At 37.3% G+C, this 18,717-nt stretch overlaps 2 protein-coding genes across 2 annotated transcripts; one reads left to right on the top strand and one right to left on the bottom strand.

Annotated features, from left to right (window-relative positions):
- The first annotated feature begins 167 nt into the window (after positions 1-167).
- Positions 168-6,640, top strand: LOC118812952 (retinal Mueller cells isomerohydrolase). Its single transcript, XM_036578059.1, has 14 exons — positions 168-253; positions 502-584; positions 824-974; positions 1,238-1,345; positions 1,431-1,572; positions 1,710-1,857; positions 1,937-2,018; positions 3,358-3,490; positions 3,582-3,721; positions 4,283-4,412; positions 4,988-5,102; positions 5,261-5,355; positions 5,455-5,566; positions 5,781-6,640. The coding sequence occupies exons 1-14, from the start codon at positions 243-245 to the stop codon at positions 5,927-5,929; spliced, it is 1,599 nt and encodes a 532-aa protein (XP_036433952.1). The 5' UTR covers positions 168-242; the 3' UTR covers positions 5,930-6,640.
- A 380-nt stretch (positions 6,641-7,020) lies between these two features.
- On the bottom strand, positions 7,021-18,082 carry LOC118814091 (methylcrotonoyl-CoA carboxylase beta chain, mitochondrial-like). The gene is made up of 14 exons (XM_036579753.1): positions 18,064-18,082; positions 15,625-15,696; positions 13,012-13,117; positions 12,626-12,822; positions 12,345-12,523; positions 11,971-12,051; positions 11,450-11,628; positions 9,957-10,149; positions 9,778-9,869; positions 8,579-8,735; positions 7,921-8,043; positions 7,683-7,807; positions 7,510-7,591; positions 7,021-7,107 (listed from the first exon to the last, which is right to left on the bottom strand). Exons 1-14 carry the CDS (start codon positions 18,080-18,082, stop codon positions 7,021-7,023), a joined length of 1,692 nt encoding a protein of 563 aa, XP_036435646.1.
- Between the last annotated feature and the right edge of the window lie 635 nt (positions 18,083-18,717).

The raw sequence follows: 18,717 nt of genomic DNA, 5'->3' as shown, positions 1-18,717 counted from the left end.
TGTTTGTCATTTTGTTGTAATTAGAACCGCAGGGTGCCCTGAGAGGGGGTGCTGTTCATGAAAACTCTGCGGAGCTGCTCATGGTCTGGGCACAAAGGGGGTTTTGTTTCAGTGTTTGCTGATTGGCTGAGACAACTCTTAAGACTCCATGGCAGTGCTTGGGAATGGGCTTCAGTAATGCCCAGAACCACAGAGCCTCTGCACCATTTAAACACACTCAACTTTTTCATGCTTAAAGCAACATGGTCAGCCGGTGAGTGAGTGGAAACTTTTAAGTTACGTTTTTGCTTTGGCTTGTCTGAGTGAAAAAAGCTTCCTAACCGTAATGTTAACCTACTTTTTGCCTGTTTTTGCAATTACATATGAGCTAGTTTCATCAGATTTTAAGACCAGAACTACATTAGCTGTATTTTCTTTCTTTTTGTCCTACAATGAATTGTTGACACAATTTTATAGAACTGAAACTTTGCATGAAGTGAAATTTCCCCATTTTACTGGCAGCATTGAGCATCCTGCTGGTGGCTATAAGAAGATCTTTGAGTCGTGTGAAGAGTTAGCTGAGCCCATCCCTGCCCATGTTACTGGTTTGTCTGTTTATTCAACTTGAATTACAGCACTGAAGTACATCCTGTGGTCTGACTCAACTGTATTACATTATCCAGACTATTTCTGAAGTAAATGTCAAAGAAATGTAGATTTAAGTCTACCTTAAAATGCTTCACTAATGTGTGACTGGCTTGTTTGTGAGGGTTTTACTGCCAGTTTTATGAAGACTCAGGGGTCTCAGAGTGTGCTTAGTGGAAAGGGTCATTGTTTCCTCCAGGTGTTATTCCAGCATGGCTGAATGGTAGTCTGCTTCGTCTGGGACCCGGGCTCTTTGAGATTGGAGATGAACCTTTTAACCATCTTTTTGATGGCCAGGCACTCATGCACAAGTTCGACCTGAAGAATGGGAAAGTCACTTATTATCGCAGGTAAGGCTTCCTTTTTCCGTTTCCATATTCGAAGAAGGTAGCTACATAAATACAACCACAGATGAAAGGCATTATCCCTCACACTCACTTCAAAATTTTTTTTTCTGGATTGTGGTTATTTTTGGCCAAATGAGTTATGCTGTAAGAATGCGTGGCGAGGCCACAGGGAAAAAAACTTCTCCTAACTAACTGTTCATAGTCTGTGAGCAAAGTATTATATTGTAATAAATTAGCATTTCACAAACCATCATATTTAACTACAGGTTCCTCAGAACAGATGCTTATGTACGAGCTATGACAGAGAAAAGGATTGTGATCACTGAATTTGGCACTGCAGCCTACCCAGATCCCTGCAAAAACATCTTCTCCAGGTTTGCAGGATAGAACACTTTAATGTTAACAAATGGTGTCTCTTGCATAGCACAATATTTATTATTGTTATTTTTGGTGCAACAGGTTTTTCACTTACTTCCAAGGCATTGAAGTAACAGACAACTGCCTAGTCAATGTGTACCCTATTGGTGAGGATTTCTATGCCTGCACAGAAACCAACTTTATTACTAAAGTCAATCCAGACACTCTGGAAACAATTAAAAAGGTTGGTGGTCTTGACATACTTCACTAGATCCAGTAGAGTGTAAAACACTGTGTATTGTAAGTCATAAACCATACAAATAAGAGTTCAATATTATTAGACACAAGCATATAAATCTTCTCAATTCTGTTTGATCATAGGTAGACTTGTGCAATTATCTCTCAATCAATGGTGTGACTGCACACCCACACATCGAACAAGATGGCACTCTGTACAACATTGGAAACTGCTTTGGAAAGAATATGTCACTGGCCTACAACATTGTCAAAATCCCTCCAGCACAGAAAGGTTAGTGTGGTACTTCGATAATGAACACTGTTATTGGTGTAATTGTAAGGTGTTGTTGACTGTTTGTTTTGTTACTCAGACAAATCTGATCCCATTGAGAAGTCCAAAGTTGTGGTGCAGTTTCCCAGCAGTGAGAGATTCAAGCCATCTTATGTTCACAGGTCAGCTGTTAATGCAGGGGTCATTGGCAAAACATGTAATTTTTCTATCTTTAAGGATCTATTCCATGTATTAATAGTTGTTTCATAGCTTTCATTATGCCCAATGTCAGGTGGTGCAACCACATATTAATAAAAAATATTATACTTTAAAGTCATTTACCACTACTGAACATGTGTGCAACTTATTTGCACTTGGACACCGACATAAACCTATGTCTTTGAACTCAAGGTTATTCTTTTTTTCAAATAGATGGACATTATTTTGATATTAACATATTTCCATGGTTTTCCTGGCTTGGTAAACTGAGCCAGCCTAAATATGACTAAAAAATTACATGTTTTTCAATATTTGTGAAAGGGCTACTAACTTTTTCATTGCAACATAAAGGTCACTTGGGGTCTTTTTTATAATGTGATACCCTGACAACTCTTTGTTAAAAGCATGTCAGAAAAAAAAACTTTTTCCGGTTGTGCCACATTAGGGGTGGGCAAAATGACAATATTTTATTGCTATCACAACAAATTTTGTTAGCGTTATAAAGAATATGCTTTTTCAAGCATATCCTGGACATCATCTGTAGTTGAAAAAACTGCACATCTCAATACAAAGAGGACATAATTGTCCTGTTAAATTGGTATTTAGTGCAGCACAGTTAAACACTGAATAAAAGCCATTGTATCTATTGTTTTTGATCACTAGTGCATCATTTGTGTCAAAACATTGTGATACATAGTGTATCATGAAAATGTTAAGTATCGGGATATCATATTTTTTTCCATATTGCTCACCCCTATACTGCATGATGTCTGAGGAAATCTGAATTGACAAAACTTTTGTAATGAGTTGAATACTTTCAAAGTTTCCCTATTTTGCTACATGGTATGATTTAAAGGTTTCACACATGAAAACATACCGAACTGTTTTATGTCCAATTGTGTAGAACTAAATTTTAAATAGTTTACTTAATCTGCACTGGACGGTTGCACCATCTGACATTTTGAATGCCTTGATTACATAAATGCCTAAAATGAATTTTTGATGCACTGAACATATCACATGAAACAGGTTTTATATAATAGTATGTCATGTATTTATTAAATTATTTAATTGGAAATTAATGGACTTGGATATGAAAAAAATGCATGTCATGTCATTGACCCATAGATCATTATTTTAAGTTAATTATTTTAATTTAAAAACAACATGTATGTGAACTATTCATTGACTGACTCTGATTCTAATAAAATGTTGAATTACCTGTTAAGAGTAGATCTACTAGTCTATTAGACCTTTGTTATAAAATAAAATCAGTGACTCAATTTCCCCCCATCTTTTCAGCTTTGGTATGACAGAGAAATACTTTGTGTTTGTCGAGACCCCAATAAAGATTAACCTCTTGAAATTCCTGAGTTCGTGGAGCATCACAGGGACAAATTACATGGACTGCTTTGAGACAAATGACAAGATGGGAGTAAGTTTATTTTCATTCAAATTTGTTATGGCATATTTTTTGCTCCTACAGTTTGTTTGGGACATACAGTGCATTTGTGCTCTCTGTCCAGACATGGTTTCACTTGGCCACCAAACATCCTGGAGAATATATTGACTACAAATTCAGGACATCTACCTTCAATGTCTTTCATCACATAAACTGCTATGAAGACCAGGGTTTCATAGTGGTGGACCTGTGCACCTGGAAAGGGTGAGTCTGGATCTGCTTACAACCCCAATTCCAAAAAAGTTGGGACAGTAAATTCTGTTTGACCTGTATTAAATGTAAAAGTGCACAAAACAGATTTTACAGGTTTTAAAATTGCTCCTATCCCAAAATGATATGTCACGGCATAAATGTCAGTATGAGTGTATATTCTTAAAAAACAAAGTTGACATGGTATCACAAATTGTCTTTGTACTGTTTTTGTTCAAATACAGGTCAAAGTAGGTTTATAAATCACTACTTTCTGTTTTTATTTTCATTTTACCTACTGCCCAAAATTTTTGGAATTGGGTTTGTAGTTGTTTTCATGCTAAAGGATGTGCCATAGCATCTGGGTACCAAATGGATAAAACTGAAAAAAAAAAATACTGGTATACATTAATGATGCAAACACCAGTAGAACTGAGCTGTGAACAGAACTGTAAACAGAATATTGGTAGTAGTGCAAAAATGGCTAGGATATGAAGATAACATCAACTTCCATTCGTCCTTCAATTCCAAACTGTTCTAATCAGTCCTCAATACTCTCCTGCGTTTCACTGACAGGTATGAATTTGTGTATAACTACTTGTACCTGGCGAACCTGAAGCAGAACTGGGAAGAGGTGAAGAAAGCTGCCATGAGAGCACCACAGCCAGAAGTACGAAGATATGTGCTTCCTCTGGATATCTACAGGGTTAGAGAACAATTTCTGTTTGTATTCTCACGTCTCATTGCATGCCTATTACACAAAAAAATATTTACATTAACAGTAATTACTGGACTCTATATTTGCATGAAGTAAAGCATGGTTTAGATTGGCTTCTCCAAGGTTGAATGCAGAAAAGGGTACTTTACTTTGAAAGGTACTCCATAAAAGGGCCTTCAAAGTTAATGATTAAACTCTATTTGAAGTCTTCTTCTTCTCAGCACTTTGCATGATGATAATACATTTTGAATAATGATAATACATTTTGAATTCTCCTACTGGACACACATAATTATATGCATTTTTCCCTATACAGTGTTCTATATTTTGTTTAAATTACGCTTCTTCATAGTTTTTTTTCCATAAAGTATTTTAGAATCTTTGAAAGGCTATGCACAGTTTCTTATTGCTCAGTTCAGCCCATTTTATTGTTTGGCCTTTTTCTTTAAAAACTCTGTCTGATCTAACTTGATTAATTAAGCAGATTAACTGATCACTAATATAAACAATAGTGACAGCCCCATTCTATAATGGCACCTCACCTGCGCCTCACTGATTGACAGGAAGAGCCAGGAAAGAACTTGATCTCGCTGCCATACACCACAGCCACTGCTGTCATGCGCAGTGATGGGACTATTTGGCTTGAACCTGAGGTTTTATTCTCAGGACCACAGCAAGGTAAATATTTAAACCTCACTGTCAAATTTGCACAGTAGTACAGCTATCAACAACAAGAAAAAAAAATATATATATATTTTCTACTGATCTAAAGACAACTTGAGATATCCTACAAAATACTACTTCCCTGTTTTCCTTTTTAAATTTCCACATTCCAGCTTTTGAGTTTCCTCAGATCAACTACAGTAAACACAGTGGGAAAGATTACACGTTTGCTTACGGACTTGGACTAAACCACTTCATTCCTGATCGGGTAAGTATGATGCGTGACTAAGCACATTTCCTAAATGGCTACGGTAGCTTTTGCCGTGTCCACTCAGTGTTTGTGGTCTTGGTGTTTTTGGACTTGTAGATTTGTAAGCTGAATGTGAAGAGCAAGGAAACCTGGGTTTGGCAGGAACCAGACTCATACCCATCTGAGCCTCTGTTTGTGCAAAATCCAGACGCTCAAAATGAGGATGATGGTAAGGAAAAAGGTTCCTTTACTGAGTGGTAGATGATTTTAGGCACCATGATTTACTAATAAGGCAGTGAAATGTGTCAATTAAAATAATTTGCCAGTAGTAGTCAACACAGATTTTAAAATATAATAAATTAGCCACTCAGTGTTTTCTTAATTAAGACAGAAGTTTATTGACTCTTGTTATAATAATCCTTTGGTTCTGGCTGTGTTCTTAGGTGTTCTCCTGACCACTGTGGTAAATCCAGGGGCTTCCCAGCATCCGGCCTATCTCCTAATACTCAACGCCAGAGATCTTACTGAAATAGCACGTGCTGAGGTTGACGTTATCATTCCAGTCACTTTGCATGGCATGTACAAAGCATAGATAGCCAGGGACAACAGGTAACAATGTTCATAATGGTCCCAGATGTTCAGTTTGATATGCTAAATAAGATGGTTGAATGGCTGGGAGAGTCAGTAGCCCAGCCATAGAAATCTCATTTTCTATGGCTGGGCTACTGACTCTCCCAACCATTCAAGTGCACTGCCTTGGACAGGAAACCAGACAAGCCAATGCTTTCTAATGACTCTGCAGAACCACTTACATGAGGAAGCCGTGCTAGCACAGGTATAGCCAGCTTAACTATATGAGACCTCCATTCGACAACGTGTTAACCACAGGCTTACTAGCTTGATAAACTAAATAATGAAAATATACTGGAAAGTTTGTCTTGTTTTACCAATTATACATGTAAATGTCAGATTTTGTTGTAAGCTAAAAAACCTAGTATAGAATTTCCTGTTATGTACACATAAAGTATTGAAGACATCTATGCATTCACAAATGTATTTGTGTTTTTACAGGCACAAATGTGAATGCAAGCACTGCCGTTGATTTAGTTTCTTACTGAGCAAAACACTAGTAAATTACTAGTAAGCAAATTACTAGTACTTTTTAAAATATACTAGCTTGACCCTGTAGAGGTCTATCTATTGGGATCCTATAACTTGTGTATTCAATTGTGACTTGTGATCAGCACATTTTGTGAATAGTTCTGGTTCACATTATTAAAAAAACATTTTCCTGTTCATGTAATATTCTTGACTTTTATGCTGTTTGGCAACCATAGCCTGCTGTTAATGAAGTACACTTCTTGGTGGAAGAGCTGTTTATTGCATATGTTATCAATGATGATATTGGTATATTTTATCATATTGTACTTTGTAAGCATTTTATAAAAGCAAAAACATTCAAAACTGATTTTACCATGCTTCATGCTTCAAAACACCCTAACTATGGGCACCTTGCACTCAGAAATTAGCTAATTTGCGTCTATACTGTGCATATGACGTGCAGTATGACAGAACTTTAAATGTAATTAGGTACAGACATATAGTATATCGAAATAGCGTATATAATATTAAGAAGTAATCACATAAAAACCTGAAAATCAGAGCGATGGTGCAAAGGTAGTGTTACATTCGAAGAAAGGGACATGTCTGCTTTTCTGTAGACAGCTGGTAACGCTTTTGCTTGATGATTTTCAAACATTTTCCCAAAACCTGATGAAAACAACAACAATAATAAAAACAGAAGTTTGTCAAATAAAAATAACAGAACATCCTCCTCCTTTGTAATTTTGAGTGAGCTAAATTTGTACACTTGCTTCTAGGTATCTCTCAGCTATCCAGCCCCATCATAAGCAGGGCTCTTATCCACAAACCTGCCACAAACTTCACAATGTGGTTTTAAACCTAGTAAACTGATTACAAAGACTGGAGTAACATCTTTAGCAGTGCAATTCTATAGATTCTTCTCTCCATCTCAGTCATGGAGAGGCAATGATGGTTCACTTTCAGCTTTTATATAAACCTGCACTAAAAGGCTACAGAGCATCTCACAGTGCAAAAAGTTACGGTAAGCCATTATCTGGCATATCACTGCATTTATTTATTTGCATATACCTTTCTTGTGTCTTGTGGAAAAATCACTCCATCATCCCATATTCTGCCTGATGAGAAGAATGCTGAGATTTCTTCCTCCAGCCTTCACATCAACATAAAAACATTCATAAATTAAAATATTACTTCTACGCTAGAAAATTAATAGTAAATTAGTAAAACTAACTGTCTCTTACTGCTCATTAATGCGCATTGTCTCCTCTTCATCCTGCACCAAAGCACCAGCATAACCTGGGGCCAAAATTGATACTCTAGCATTGGGCCACAGAAACAGGAAGTTGGGTTCAAAAGCCCTTCCACACTAAAATAAAAAGGGAAAATAAAGAAATCACTGTTTTACCACAGTGATTAAATAGATACAGGCATTACTATGTTAGCAGATCACATACTAAAACAATACTTTCTTCTACTGACCATAGCATAGCTGTCAGCACCATGACAGCCTCCGACAACAACAGTGATTTTAGGAGTAGAAGCACAGGCCACAGCTGACATCATGGATCCTTGAGCTTTTAGTGTTTTGGAGTGGGTTTCTGCCTGAAAGAGACATATAGAACCCCTATCACAAGAACAAAAGAACAAAACAAGTAAACACAACACATATATAACTGCTCAGGTCACACAAAAAACTTCCAAATTGGCTTGAAACTTGACCTTTGAAATCTATGCATTAAAGTCCTTCTTCACTTCAATGCATAACACATGCAACACATTTCTGTTTAACTGAAGCCTGAATGTGTGATCAGGGAAGATTTTAAACTCTTAATTAACTGGTATAACCCTTTGTTCTGAAAAGTTTCACTACAATCTCAAATAATCTGATGTGTGTCATGAATAATAAAAAAGTTCATTATGACAGGTTCTGTGCAAATGAGAACACTTCAATAGTTGGACAGGACTACCTAACTGGACCTGTTAGCTCACAAAATACTGAATCTGGCTTTGTGGTTCACCCTCTTAGGTTTCTGAGCTAAATTATCTAAGTTTATTATGTTGATTCCATGGTGTGACGAAAACTATTCAAATTTCACAGATGGATGTTCATTTTTTAAAACTGGCAGTGCTGCTGTACCTTGGCTTGTGAGAGAGTTTGGACAGGCTGTGGGGCCGTGTTCTGCAGGAAGATTAGAGGGATGTCTCTCTGATCACACAGCTGAACAAAATGGCTACCTTTCAGAGAGGCTTCATATGTCAGCTCTCCATTGTTTGCTACAATGCCAACCTGATGTCTGGAAAAACAGGAATAAAGAAAAGTGCTCTTGTAGTATGTTGTTTTACATTTCTGTGAGAAACCTTAGGACCTGAACAAACATCCTTGTAGTTTTTATTCACAAAGGGTAGATAAGGGTTTCTCAACTTTTTCCACCAGAAAACATGAGGCCAACAGGGGAAAAAACACATTTTATTTCTCAAGGTCTGCAAAATTTTACTGTCGAAAATTAAAATTAGAGAAAAGAAAATTATTTTGTGTTTATAGCTTTAGCTCTAACTTATTTGTCACTGCTGATTGTCCAAGAAGTGAGACCCAGTGAAAACCTAGACTGGCTTAAGATTTTTCAGAATATAATGAAAGGATAAAAATAAAATTTGCATTATTTGACATGATAATAATAAGAGGAAGAAGAAGAGAAAGAAGAAGAAACTGCAATGTAAAATTAATGCATATGAATGACCTAGAAATCTGTCTTAATTCAACTCCGCATTCTAATTTTTGGAATGAAAGTATGGTAAAGACAATTTTTTTTCTCTTCTTGATCTTTTCATTTTATTAATTGTATAGTAAATGAGGAGAGCTCAACAGTGACCCATTTTCCCCTTGTCTAATCTTATTTTCAAATGTGCATTTTCAAAACCATTTCAGAAAAAAAAAACACATCAGCAGATTAGGCTAACATAAGCTTGTTCTATACCAGAAATTAAGTGTAATAGTGGCAAATTAAGCACAATGTATCTGTAGCCCATTTATCACACCAGTTGCTCATGAGCATACTAGTGAAACATTGGAGGAGGCAAAGAAAACAGACAAAACAGCTCCATGTGCTGTTGTTGCAGTTCTTAATTGTTAATGTTACTTAATATATTTTATTTTTCTTTCCTTTTATTAAGTCAAAATTCTTTACTGATTTTTTGACAACAAGTCAGACCACCAGAGGGCGATTCCCTGCTCACTTGTGGTGCCAGTGATTGAGAAACAAATGATACATCTTTTGAGCTGATTTTATTTCCAGGCACTACAGGTACTATTGACCAAGGTGAACCTACAGTTCTTACCCTTCGATTCTGGCAAATCCAGTCAGAAGAGTGGTGCCATAGCGAGCCTTGAACTCCTGGAGCCGACTTCCATCAGTCAGCCGACTGACAATCTAAAAGCGTAAGGATAGAAAAAGAAATGTTCCTATAATGATAAGTGAACAGATGTATGTGTGCATGTATGCATGTGTATACTCCACCAGTCTGATGTCTAGGCTGTAATTGTAGCTCTTTGGTGCAAGGCCCATAAGCTCCTCAGCACTGTACAGGGGCTCCTCCAGTTCAGTGGTGCTCTCCTCTGGGAGCTCAAAGTTGAAAGTGGAGATGATGTTCCTGGTGCACTCGTACGCCTCACTCTCCACAGCAGCAAAGTAGTCTATACAGCCACTCACTCTGAAAAATGTCATACATGAGAGACACTTTATTAAATGTATTAAATAACTACTTTCTTAAAGAAAAAATGCTGCGCTCATGGTGTCAAAAGTAGGGGTGGGCGATAGAGCAAAAATATATCACTATAAGTTCATTTTCACGATACATATGTATGTATGTTTCACAAAATATGTACAAAAATATGTATCATAATATTTTAGCACTAGTGGTGCCACATTTAAAAACAGCAATCAAAAACTCTGGGTGCAAAAATGTTTATACACCATTTGAACTGCACTGCACTCAAGCCAATGAAACAGGACTAATTACGCTCTCTTTTTAGTGAAACATGTTTTGTGTTTTTTAAGTACTGATGATACTCACAGTATGCTCAGGAAAGCATTGTGTGTATCACGATAATGATAAAATATTGTCATATTATCGCCTCTAGCCAAAAGTATTTGACTTGAGTGTAGAAGACAAATCAAATGCCATGCATTACAGTGTATCTTAGGCTCCTAAATGTGACAATTTAGTGTGCAGAAGTCTTTGGTTTCAGAATATTTAGGAAATAGTTTCATGAAGCAACACACTCACCCAGCACGTTTAGTAGGCAGTATAAATCTTTGTTTTTTAAAAGAATTTTGAGAAATATTTTTTAGAAAGTGGATTTGAAATTAATATGAACCAAAAGTGTACCTAAATAACATGTTTATGTGGGTATTTCCATTTACAGTTCTGTGCAGAAATACATTTATCTTGGTAGTAAGTCTGTTTTTGCTGGTAAAAATGCTATATAACGTTAGAATAAGCACAAACAAACATAAAACAGTTAAATGTAACACTAACTTTTGTTTTTAGAAAGCTGATATTTTGGTTAGAAATAAATAATTATTATGTTGGTTAGAAAAATACATTTAGGACACAGGCTGGGTTCCCAACTTCTCTGTGCACTTCAGTCATTTCATGGATTTGTAAATTTCCCTCTGCAGCACACCTGACTTTTTAATGTAGGACTCATTAGTTACACTAGGTATTGGATGGTAACTACAAATAATACTGGGCTGCCATGAGGAGAGGTTTTGAAATACTTTTCCCAGTTTTATTATCAACTGTATTCACTGTAATCTTTTAGATTTGATATTTGCATTTTATGTAATTCTGTCTAGTGTCATTGCTGTTATTAAAGTCATGGCTGAGACAACACAAATTTCCCCTTTATGGGATATAAAAAGTGTAACCAAAATCATAAGTAAAGATACTATAAAAGATTTGCACCAGACAGTGGTTGAAGAATAGAGTCTATGGTTAAATAACTCACTCTGTGTGCAATTTTGCCCCTCCAAGATCCTCAGGAGACACTTCTTCACCTGTAGCAGCTTTAACCAGCAGTGGACCTCCTAAAGATAGGGTCCCTATCCTGTGCACAATCACTGCCTCCTCTGCCATTACAGGTGCGTAAGCTCCACCAGCTATGCATGCCCCGCACACCACCGCCAACTGCAATTGGATCCAATTAATTTTACTTGGAATTGTCATTATATATTATTAGCTAAAGATAGAATAAAAATAGAAGAATGGGGAAAAAAATGTTGGACCAAATTAGACTGAGCACATTTCCATATTTTATGTCAGCCTGCCATGCAAGTGTTGTACTTGAGGGGTCACCATGCTGCATATGACCAATTTGAGTGTATATATATATATATAAAATTCAGATCATGGTCTCATAGTCTGTACACAGGCTTCATTGATCCTTTGCATGAACAACCTGTTTATGACCACAAAGAGGATTAAATGTTGCAGGTGTTCCAGATATTTGCAAAAAATACTTTATCATACCTGTGGAATCTTCATTGCTGACATTACAGCTTCATTGTAAAAAAAGCGGCCAGCATGGTTCTTATCAGAGAAGAGGCCTGACTGTTGACAGAGATATTAATGTAAGTTACAAACGTAACACTGAATGCATTTACATGCACACTAATGATATAGTCATTATCTTATTTCATCAGTAACCCATTTCTATAAGATGTCATGTAAACATACGTATACTACAACTTAAAGCGAATGTCAGAGTGCAATTTGGAACCATAAAAATGCCCAAATGAGCTATATGAAGTATTACCAAAATCTGATTTTCTGCAGTTATCATACTATTTTGTACATGCATACCGTTACAGTGTCATGACAGAAGAGTTAGACTTTAGACTTACCTGAAGAGGCAAAAATGCACCACTATTGTCAACCAAGTACACACAGGGCAGACGATTCTGAATGGCTACTTCCTGTGCCCGCAGTGTCTTGGTTACTGAAATAGGGTATGTCAAGCCTGCTTTAACTGTGGCATCACTAGCAATGAACACACACCACAGTCCATTTATTTTACCAATGCCTGCAGAAAACAAAACAGACACAAAAAACATTTTCACTCCAAAAATTTCCTTATGAGCCGTAAAGGACACATTTAACGTGTCCTTCCAGTGCAGTAAAGTACCTGAGACAGAGCTGGCTGATGGAACATCTCCATAAGGTAAACCTAATCCAGCAAAAGGACAAAGTTCTAGATAATCTTCATCATCCAACAGCATGCGGAGTCTATCTCTGACTAGAACCTTCTGTTTCCTCTGTGTGTGTTGGTATATAGACCTTTCACCTCCTCCTTTCAGCATTTTCTCCCTGTGTTCTATGAACCTGAGCAGACACAAACATACTCCACATGAGGTTAGGAGTTCAGTAATTTTATTATCTTATTATGAAAATAATAGGTTTTTCTTTGTTTTTTGTATTTTTGGAGTTAACAACATTGGTAAATTAAAAAAAATGTTGGTAGAAATATAAGGAGCTTAAACTATCCATTTAGTGTGTGCAAATCCGTAATACCTTTGCTGACACCTATGGCTGTTCTGTAAATTTGCTTCAAATACATGGCGGTGTATTAGCTGAAAAGCACCATCTATTTTAGGAAAGGCACTTGGCAACCTCCTTCCAGGTCCACATGAGCTTATGTAACGTTGCAAGGATGAACAGATTGCCTTTTGTGTGATCCATGACAGCCATCGGTAAGACAATGGGTTTGTGAGACTTCTCCCTGCCTTCTGTCTGAATGTACTGTTAAAATAAAAAAAGTGGACCGTTAGGCTGTTTCACAATCCGACATTAATCACAGCTTGTAACTCAATGTCAGCCATACACACTTTAAAAAGATGGTTCAAGAGTTTAGTGAAGAAAATGGTTCTAATCAACACTCAAAATAACCCTTTGTTTATGTGTTTAATATGGTTCTAGATAGAACCTTTTTGAAAAGGTTCTATATAGCACCAAAAAGAGTTCTTTTATTGTTACAGGTTTGCCACTGAAACAATAGAAGACCCCTTTTAAAAAATGTATATAAATGCCAGGTCAAAGAAGACCACATATAAAACTTCCTTTTTAAATAAACCAGTCTTAAATCAGTATTATTGAAATAATAAATAACGTTAAATAGCAGACACATGCCTGTCAAAGAAGCCATTTGACTTAACGTTACCTGAGGTATCCAGCGTTTTTTTTAATTTGTCGTTATGACATACGTATTTTTTTGTCCTTATTAAAACTGAGAGAGCTCGCAGTTCCTGGATGGCTTTATAGATAACGTCTCTTACCTTATAGCTAATATTCTTACCCTTTTATGAAATAGCTCATGACGGACCAGCACAACGACTTCTCGATAATCGATTATTCTGTAACTATAAAGTAGGGGTTGAGGAGTCGATTCCAAAAGAGTCGATTCCTTGAGTCAGACTCATCTTAGTGATATGCCAAGCGCTCGCGCACAAAATTTGACCTAAAGAATGGTCCTGTCATCTGTCATAACAGGTAAAGTTTCCTTTTCTGGACTCATAGTGGTGTTACGTCTGGGAACAGTCCAGTTCTTTTCAATGGCTCTTTGGTAAGAACGAAGGGAGCGGTGTCGTACTTGAGAGTCGTTCTTTTCATCGTTTTTATCGCCCAAATTCCACTGCCTGCCCTGAATCCACTCCACTCTCCAGTGAACAGCGACAACCAGCCAGTCACAGAGACAGACCTTAATAGGTTCCTTAAAGGCAGAATGAGTAAGATTTGTCAGTTGCTGTTTAAACACACTGCTCGAAGTTGACTCAACGAGAGACAGAGAGAGTGGCCGGTGAGGTGGAGGATGCACTTTCTTCTACTGTAAAAAATTCAGACCAACACGTGAAATTTACACAAATTCAACCAACTCGACCCGTTTTTTTTTTGGAGAGGGGCACACAGCCTCATACCCCTACTCTACTCTACTGACCTCCAACAGTACACTTATTTATTTAAAAAAATTACAAATTCATAAATAGTTTATTAATTTTTACAATAATAATTAAAATGATAACTCTAATTATAATTAATATGGTTACTATTTCTTATTTTGTTTCCATTATTGTTTTTGTTGTTACTGCTGTGATACTTTAACAACTACTGTACTTCACAGTCATGTTAATAAAGCCAATCTGAATTGAAGGGAATTGAACGGAGAGACAGAGAGAGAGAGAGAGAGAGAGACAGAGAGAGAGAGAGAGAGAGAGAGGGAGCGGGGCTTTAATGTTAACTGTGTCAGTAAAATGTTTTCTCATATTAAGTGTTGCATGAACTGCATTCAAGGCAAGGCAACTTTATACATAGGGCTTGAAAAAGCAGATGAGCTCCACCTGTTAGTAAAGAAGTCATAAGGTTACCCGTTAAGAAACAACCGTTATTCCCATCACTACTCCATGGAGAAGGAGGCAATTACACAAATACAACATCTGAATCCACAAAACACTGACCCCTCCCTCTTAGATTTTTTTACATGTCCCAGACATAAATGTGAATAATTCAGCCTAATCGTGAAGGGAGTGCATTTCCTGGCAAGTGGACTGCCTTAAAAGGCATCCCTTTGTAATTTTGTTTCTGTTAACACAATTATGAAATGTTTGTTGTCATGTGTATTTGGGACCAATATTTACTACCTGTATAAATATCATGAATGTAATAATAGCATAAACAGATTTAAGAAGGGGTGCATTTTCTGCCAGGTAGATTGCCTTGAAAGGCATCCCTCATGTAACTTTCTTTCTGCTTACACAACTATAATATATCTTTAGTAATACATATTTGTGACCAATTTTGTAATACCTATGCAAGTTTCATAGATGCAACACCTTGGCCAGATCTGAGAGAGGGTGCTTTTCCTGGCAGATGGACTTCCTTGAAAAAGCATCCTTGTGAAACTTTATTTATATGTACACAATTTTTTTTTTACATTTTAGTAATATACATTTAGTGTCAGCATGTGTTTTCTGCAATTAATTTTCATGGCTGTAACAACAATTTAGCAAAAAATATGAGGGAGTGCATTTCCTGACAAGTAGTCTGTCATCCCTGCTGGAACAAAAACATAGAAACCCTGAAAGTGTTTCTGTTAGTTCCTAATTATTATTATTTTTTTTAATCTGTTTTGGCTTTGGGCAGCATGGTGGCGCAGTGGGTAGCGCTGTCGCCTCACAGCAAGGAGGGACAGGGTTCTCCCTGTGTCTGCGTGGGTTTCCTCCAGGTTCTCTGGTTTTCTCCCACAGTCCAAAGACATGCAGTCAGGCTGATTGGACATGCTAAATTGCCCCTAGGTGTGAGTGAATGTATATGTCTGTTTGTCTGCCCTGCGATGGACTGGTGACCTGTCCAGGGTGTATCCTGCCTTCCACCCAATGACAGCTGGGATGGGCTCCAGCTCCCCCCACGACCCAGAAGGAGAAGCGCCTTAGAAGGTGTGTGTGTGTTTGGCCTTTTTAATGGGTTGATATCACAATGTAAAGGATCCTAAAGGTTTAGCGGGTGACCTATGGCTGATTCTAAATGCATTTGATGGTTTCCTAATGGGATCTAAAGGTGTTCTACAGGAACCTAGTGGTCTCTATTGAAAACCATTAAGTCAATTCCCATTAGTAAGCAAAACATCAGTTTTTAATCCTAATGGTTTCTAATTGTCATTTTTCCGCAGGGATATAAAACTCCCCTATCACTTTTTTCTGAACCGACTATGAAATGATTCTAACAGTATATATTTGCAAACAGCATGTACCTGTGCAAGTTATATGGCAGCAATACCAGTGTATCAAGATTTATAATGGGTTGCACTTCCTTTGAGTTTTTTCTTTATAAATCACTGACTTTTGTGCAAGATTTCTATCACGATTTCTCAGCTATAAGAGTGCAAAGTCTAAGGAACCTAAACCAGACTGGTGAGAAACATGACACGGTTAGTACGTGAGATTCATGTGTATGTTCATTGTCAAGAAACAGTCGCATGCAAGTTTTATTGCATGCAAGGTGAATGCAGACTACAGCATCATAGATCAAGCAAGCAGCGGTGTATGTAGGCCACACTAGCCTCTTTTATTCTTACTTATGATTCACCGTAGTTCAGAAGAACATCTGGGCTGTGCAAAACAGCAATTTATTTTATTGTTGTTACTTTATTTAAATGATCCTTTGCACATTCTTCTAGTGGCTACAAGTAAAGTAAAAGCGTATTACCCCCACTTTCGATTAAAGATGTGGAGCTTGCACTCCCAAGAGGCACACATAGTGTGTATAGTATATGTGTGTATATAATTTACAGGCATACTCGTAAATGAAACCTATGCAGCAGTTGTGATTAGCTATCACAAATATTAGCAAACAGGACAAAACAACACTGACCTGTCGGCTCTGTGAAAAAGCAAAAATAAGTTCATGTTACCCAGCTGTCAAGCAGAAACAGAGCAATCTGCTCATATCATGCCTTTCAACTCTCCATGAAGCTGAAGTCAGCTTTTTTTTCGCCAGCTCCTTGATCAAATTTTCCCGTTCCACCTTAAATGATGCAGCAGTTCAGAATGCACTCTTTAAGGTGGAATGGGAAAATCCGAACAAGTAGCTGACAAATGTCCTGAGAAAATGCCCTCAGAAAATGTTACCAGCATTAAAATAATCAGGATATTATGATAGCCTAAATCAACTTATCAAGGGGGATGCAGTTATATTAATCTGAGTCTGTACTGAATTAGCCTGAGTGCAGGTAAGTTTGCGATCTGGGTGGATTAGTCAGTGTGAAGCTAGCCAGAGCAGGCGTCTGTTAGCTGATGTAACAGAACTGGTGGTTGGCGTTCTCCAAGCACATTCAGCTGTCCAGTGATGTTCGAAAAGATATGGAAGTGCTTCACAGGTCTCGGAGGAAGTCTGCGTTAGCCTTCACCCTCCCAGTGCTGGTAAGTATCGTTTAATGGGGGAGTCCTAACTAGTTTTTGAAATTGGATATGACAAAATTGGGAAAAATAAAAAAAATAAAAAAATAAAATAAAATTTGAAGAGAACACAGTCAAAACTGGAAGGATGTGTCTTCCAAGGATGTGAGTGTATTATTTTGCATTTGAGACCTAAACGTCTGTCGGAACTTTATTTTGACCCTGCATGTGTGATATTAACACGTAACGACTGAATGATCTGATACATTGTTTCATTGTATGTGTTCAGTATTATGTGTTAATATATATATGTAATCTGTGCATGTTTTATGAGAGCTGTACCTGAGAGGACAATTTGAGAACGTTGTAAACAGTTATTTCTGGCTGTTTATGTATAGGTTAAGAACAGCTGTTGCTTCTCTACATAATTTGGCAATGGTCCTTTTCTGCCCTTTTCTACAGTGAGCGGGCAGCATGGCATCTGTATACCACTCACACAACAAAGAAATAAAGATCAATGCTACAGACGCAAGGCTGGCCTCCTAGTCTTGGGCCTGATTAAGGACAAGGGGTCCAAAATTCTACATCACCTATGATGTGGTCCAAAAAACTACCATGAAATCCATTCTGGTACCTCTGACCTTTTAATCATTATTTCAGGCTTTGCATGGTGACTCACAGTGGTGCACACATTCCATATTTTAGTGTGTTCTTTTTTCCTCCATACTCAGCAATGCTACTTCTTTAGTTTAAAAAAAAAAATACATAGGGCTGTTATAAGGTGCTCTCAGTAAGGCGCCCTAGAGGGGCTTGCAAGATTTCCTTCTTTGCATAACAGATCTACTGAAGGGATTGGGCCATTGATGTTTTAAAAGAGCGCAAAAGCCCTGAAATTTGCGAGGAATTTACAATATAGTAGGAAGGGGTGGGGGGCCCTGTGTAAGTTTTTCTCAGAAAGCCCAGGATTCATAGCCTCAACTGCAGTTCCAGCAGATCTGCTAATTTTCCAGTCATTAATTTCTAAATATACTGTCTTCAATTACTAATAAATAATGTATAAAACTGTCTGTAAATAAAATGCATAACTGATTTACACATTTTTAAAATAACATTCTGACCCTGTAAACCTTCAGAGTCAAAACTAGTCATTAATATGGGAAGGTCAGTGCATGGACTCTTATAATGGTGCTTCTAGAGACCAGATTTAGAGATCCTCCAGCTACATAGCTCTACCCATTCCAATCAAATCCCTCCAGGCCTGCAGACAAGACTTGATAGCTTCATTTTTCCTATTTAGATGATTTAATTTTGACAGAAGCACAAAAGACACACT

Source organism: Colossoma macropomum, unplaced genomic scaffold, assembly GCF_904425465.1.
Source record: "Colossoma macropomum unplaced genomic scaffold, Colossoma_macropomum, whole genome shotgun sequence".
In the NCBI taxonomy this organism is placed as follows: domain Eukaryota; kingdom Metazoa; phylum Chordata; class Actinopteri; order Characiformes; family Serrasalmidae; genus Colossoma; species Colossoma macropomum.
This window is presented reverse-complemented; position numbering and strand designations above follow the sequence as displayed.

Coding starts and splice junctions, on each gene's coding strand:
- LOC118812952 (XM_036578059.1), top strand. Junction 2,019..3,357: donor AAGCCATCTTATGTTCACAG/GTCAGCTGTTAA, acceptor CCATCTTTTCAG/CTTTGGTATGACAGAGAAAT. Junction 5,103..5,260: donor ATTCTCAGGACCACAGCAAG/GTAAATATTTAA, acceptor TCCACATTCCAG/CTTTTGAGTTTCCTCAGATC.
- LOC118814091 (XM_036579753.1), bottom strand. Junction 10,150..11,449: donor GGGGCAAAATTGCACACAGA/GTGAGTTATTTA, acceptor GACATTTTTCAG/AGTGAGTGGCTGTATAGACT. Junction 7,592..7,682: donor ACAATGCGCATTAATGAGCA/GTAAGAGACAGT, acceptor GTTGATGTGAAG/GCTGGAGGAAGAAATCTCAG.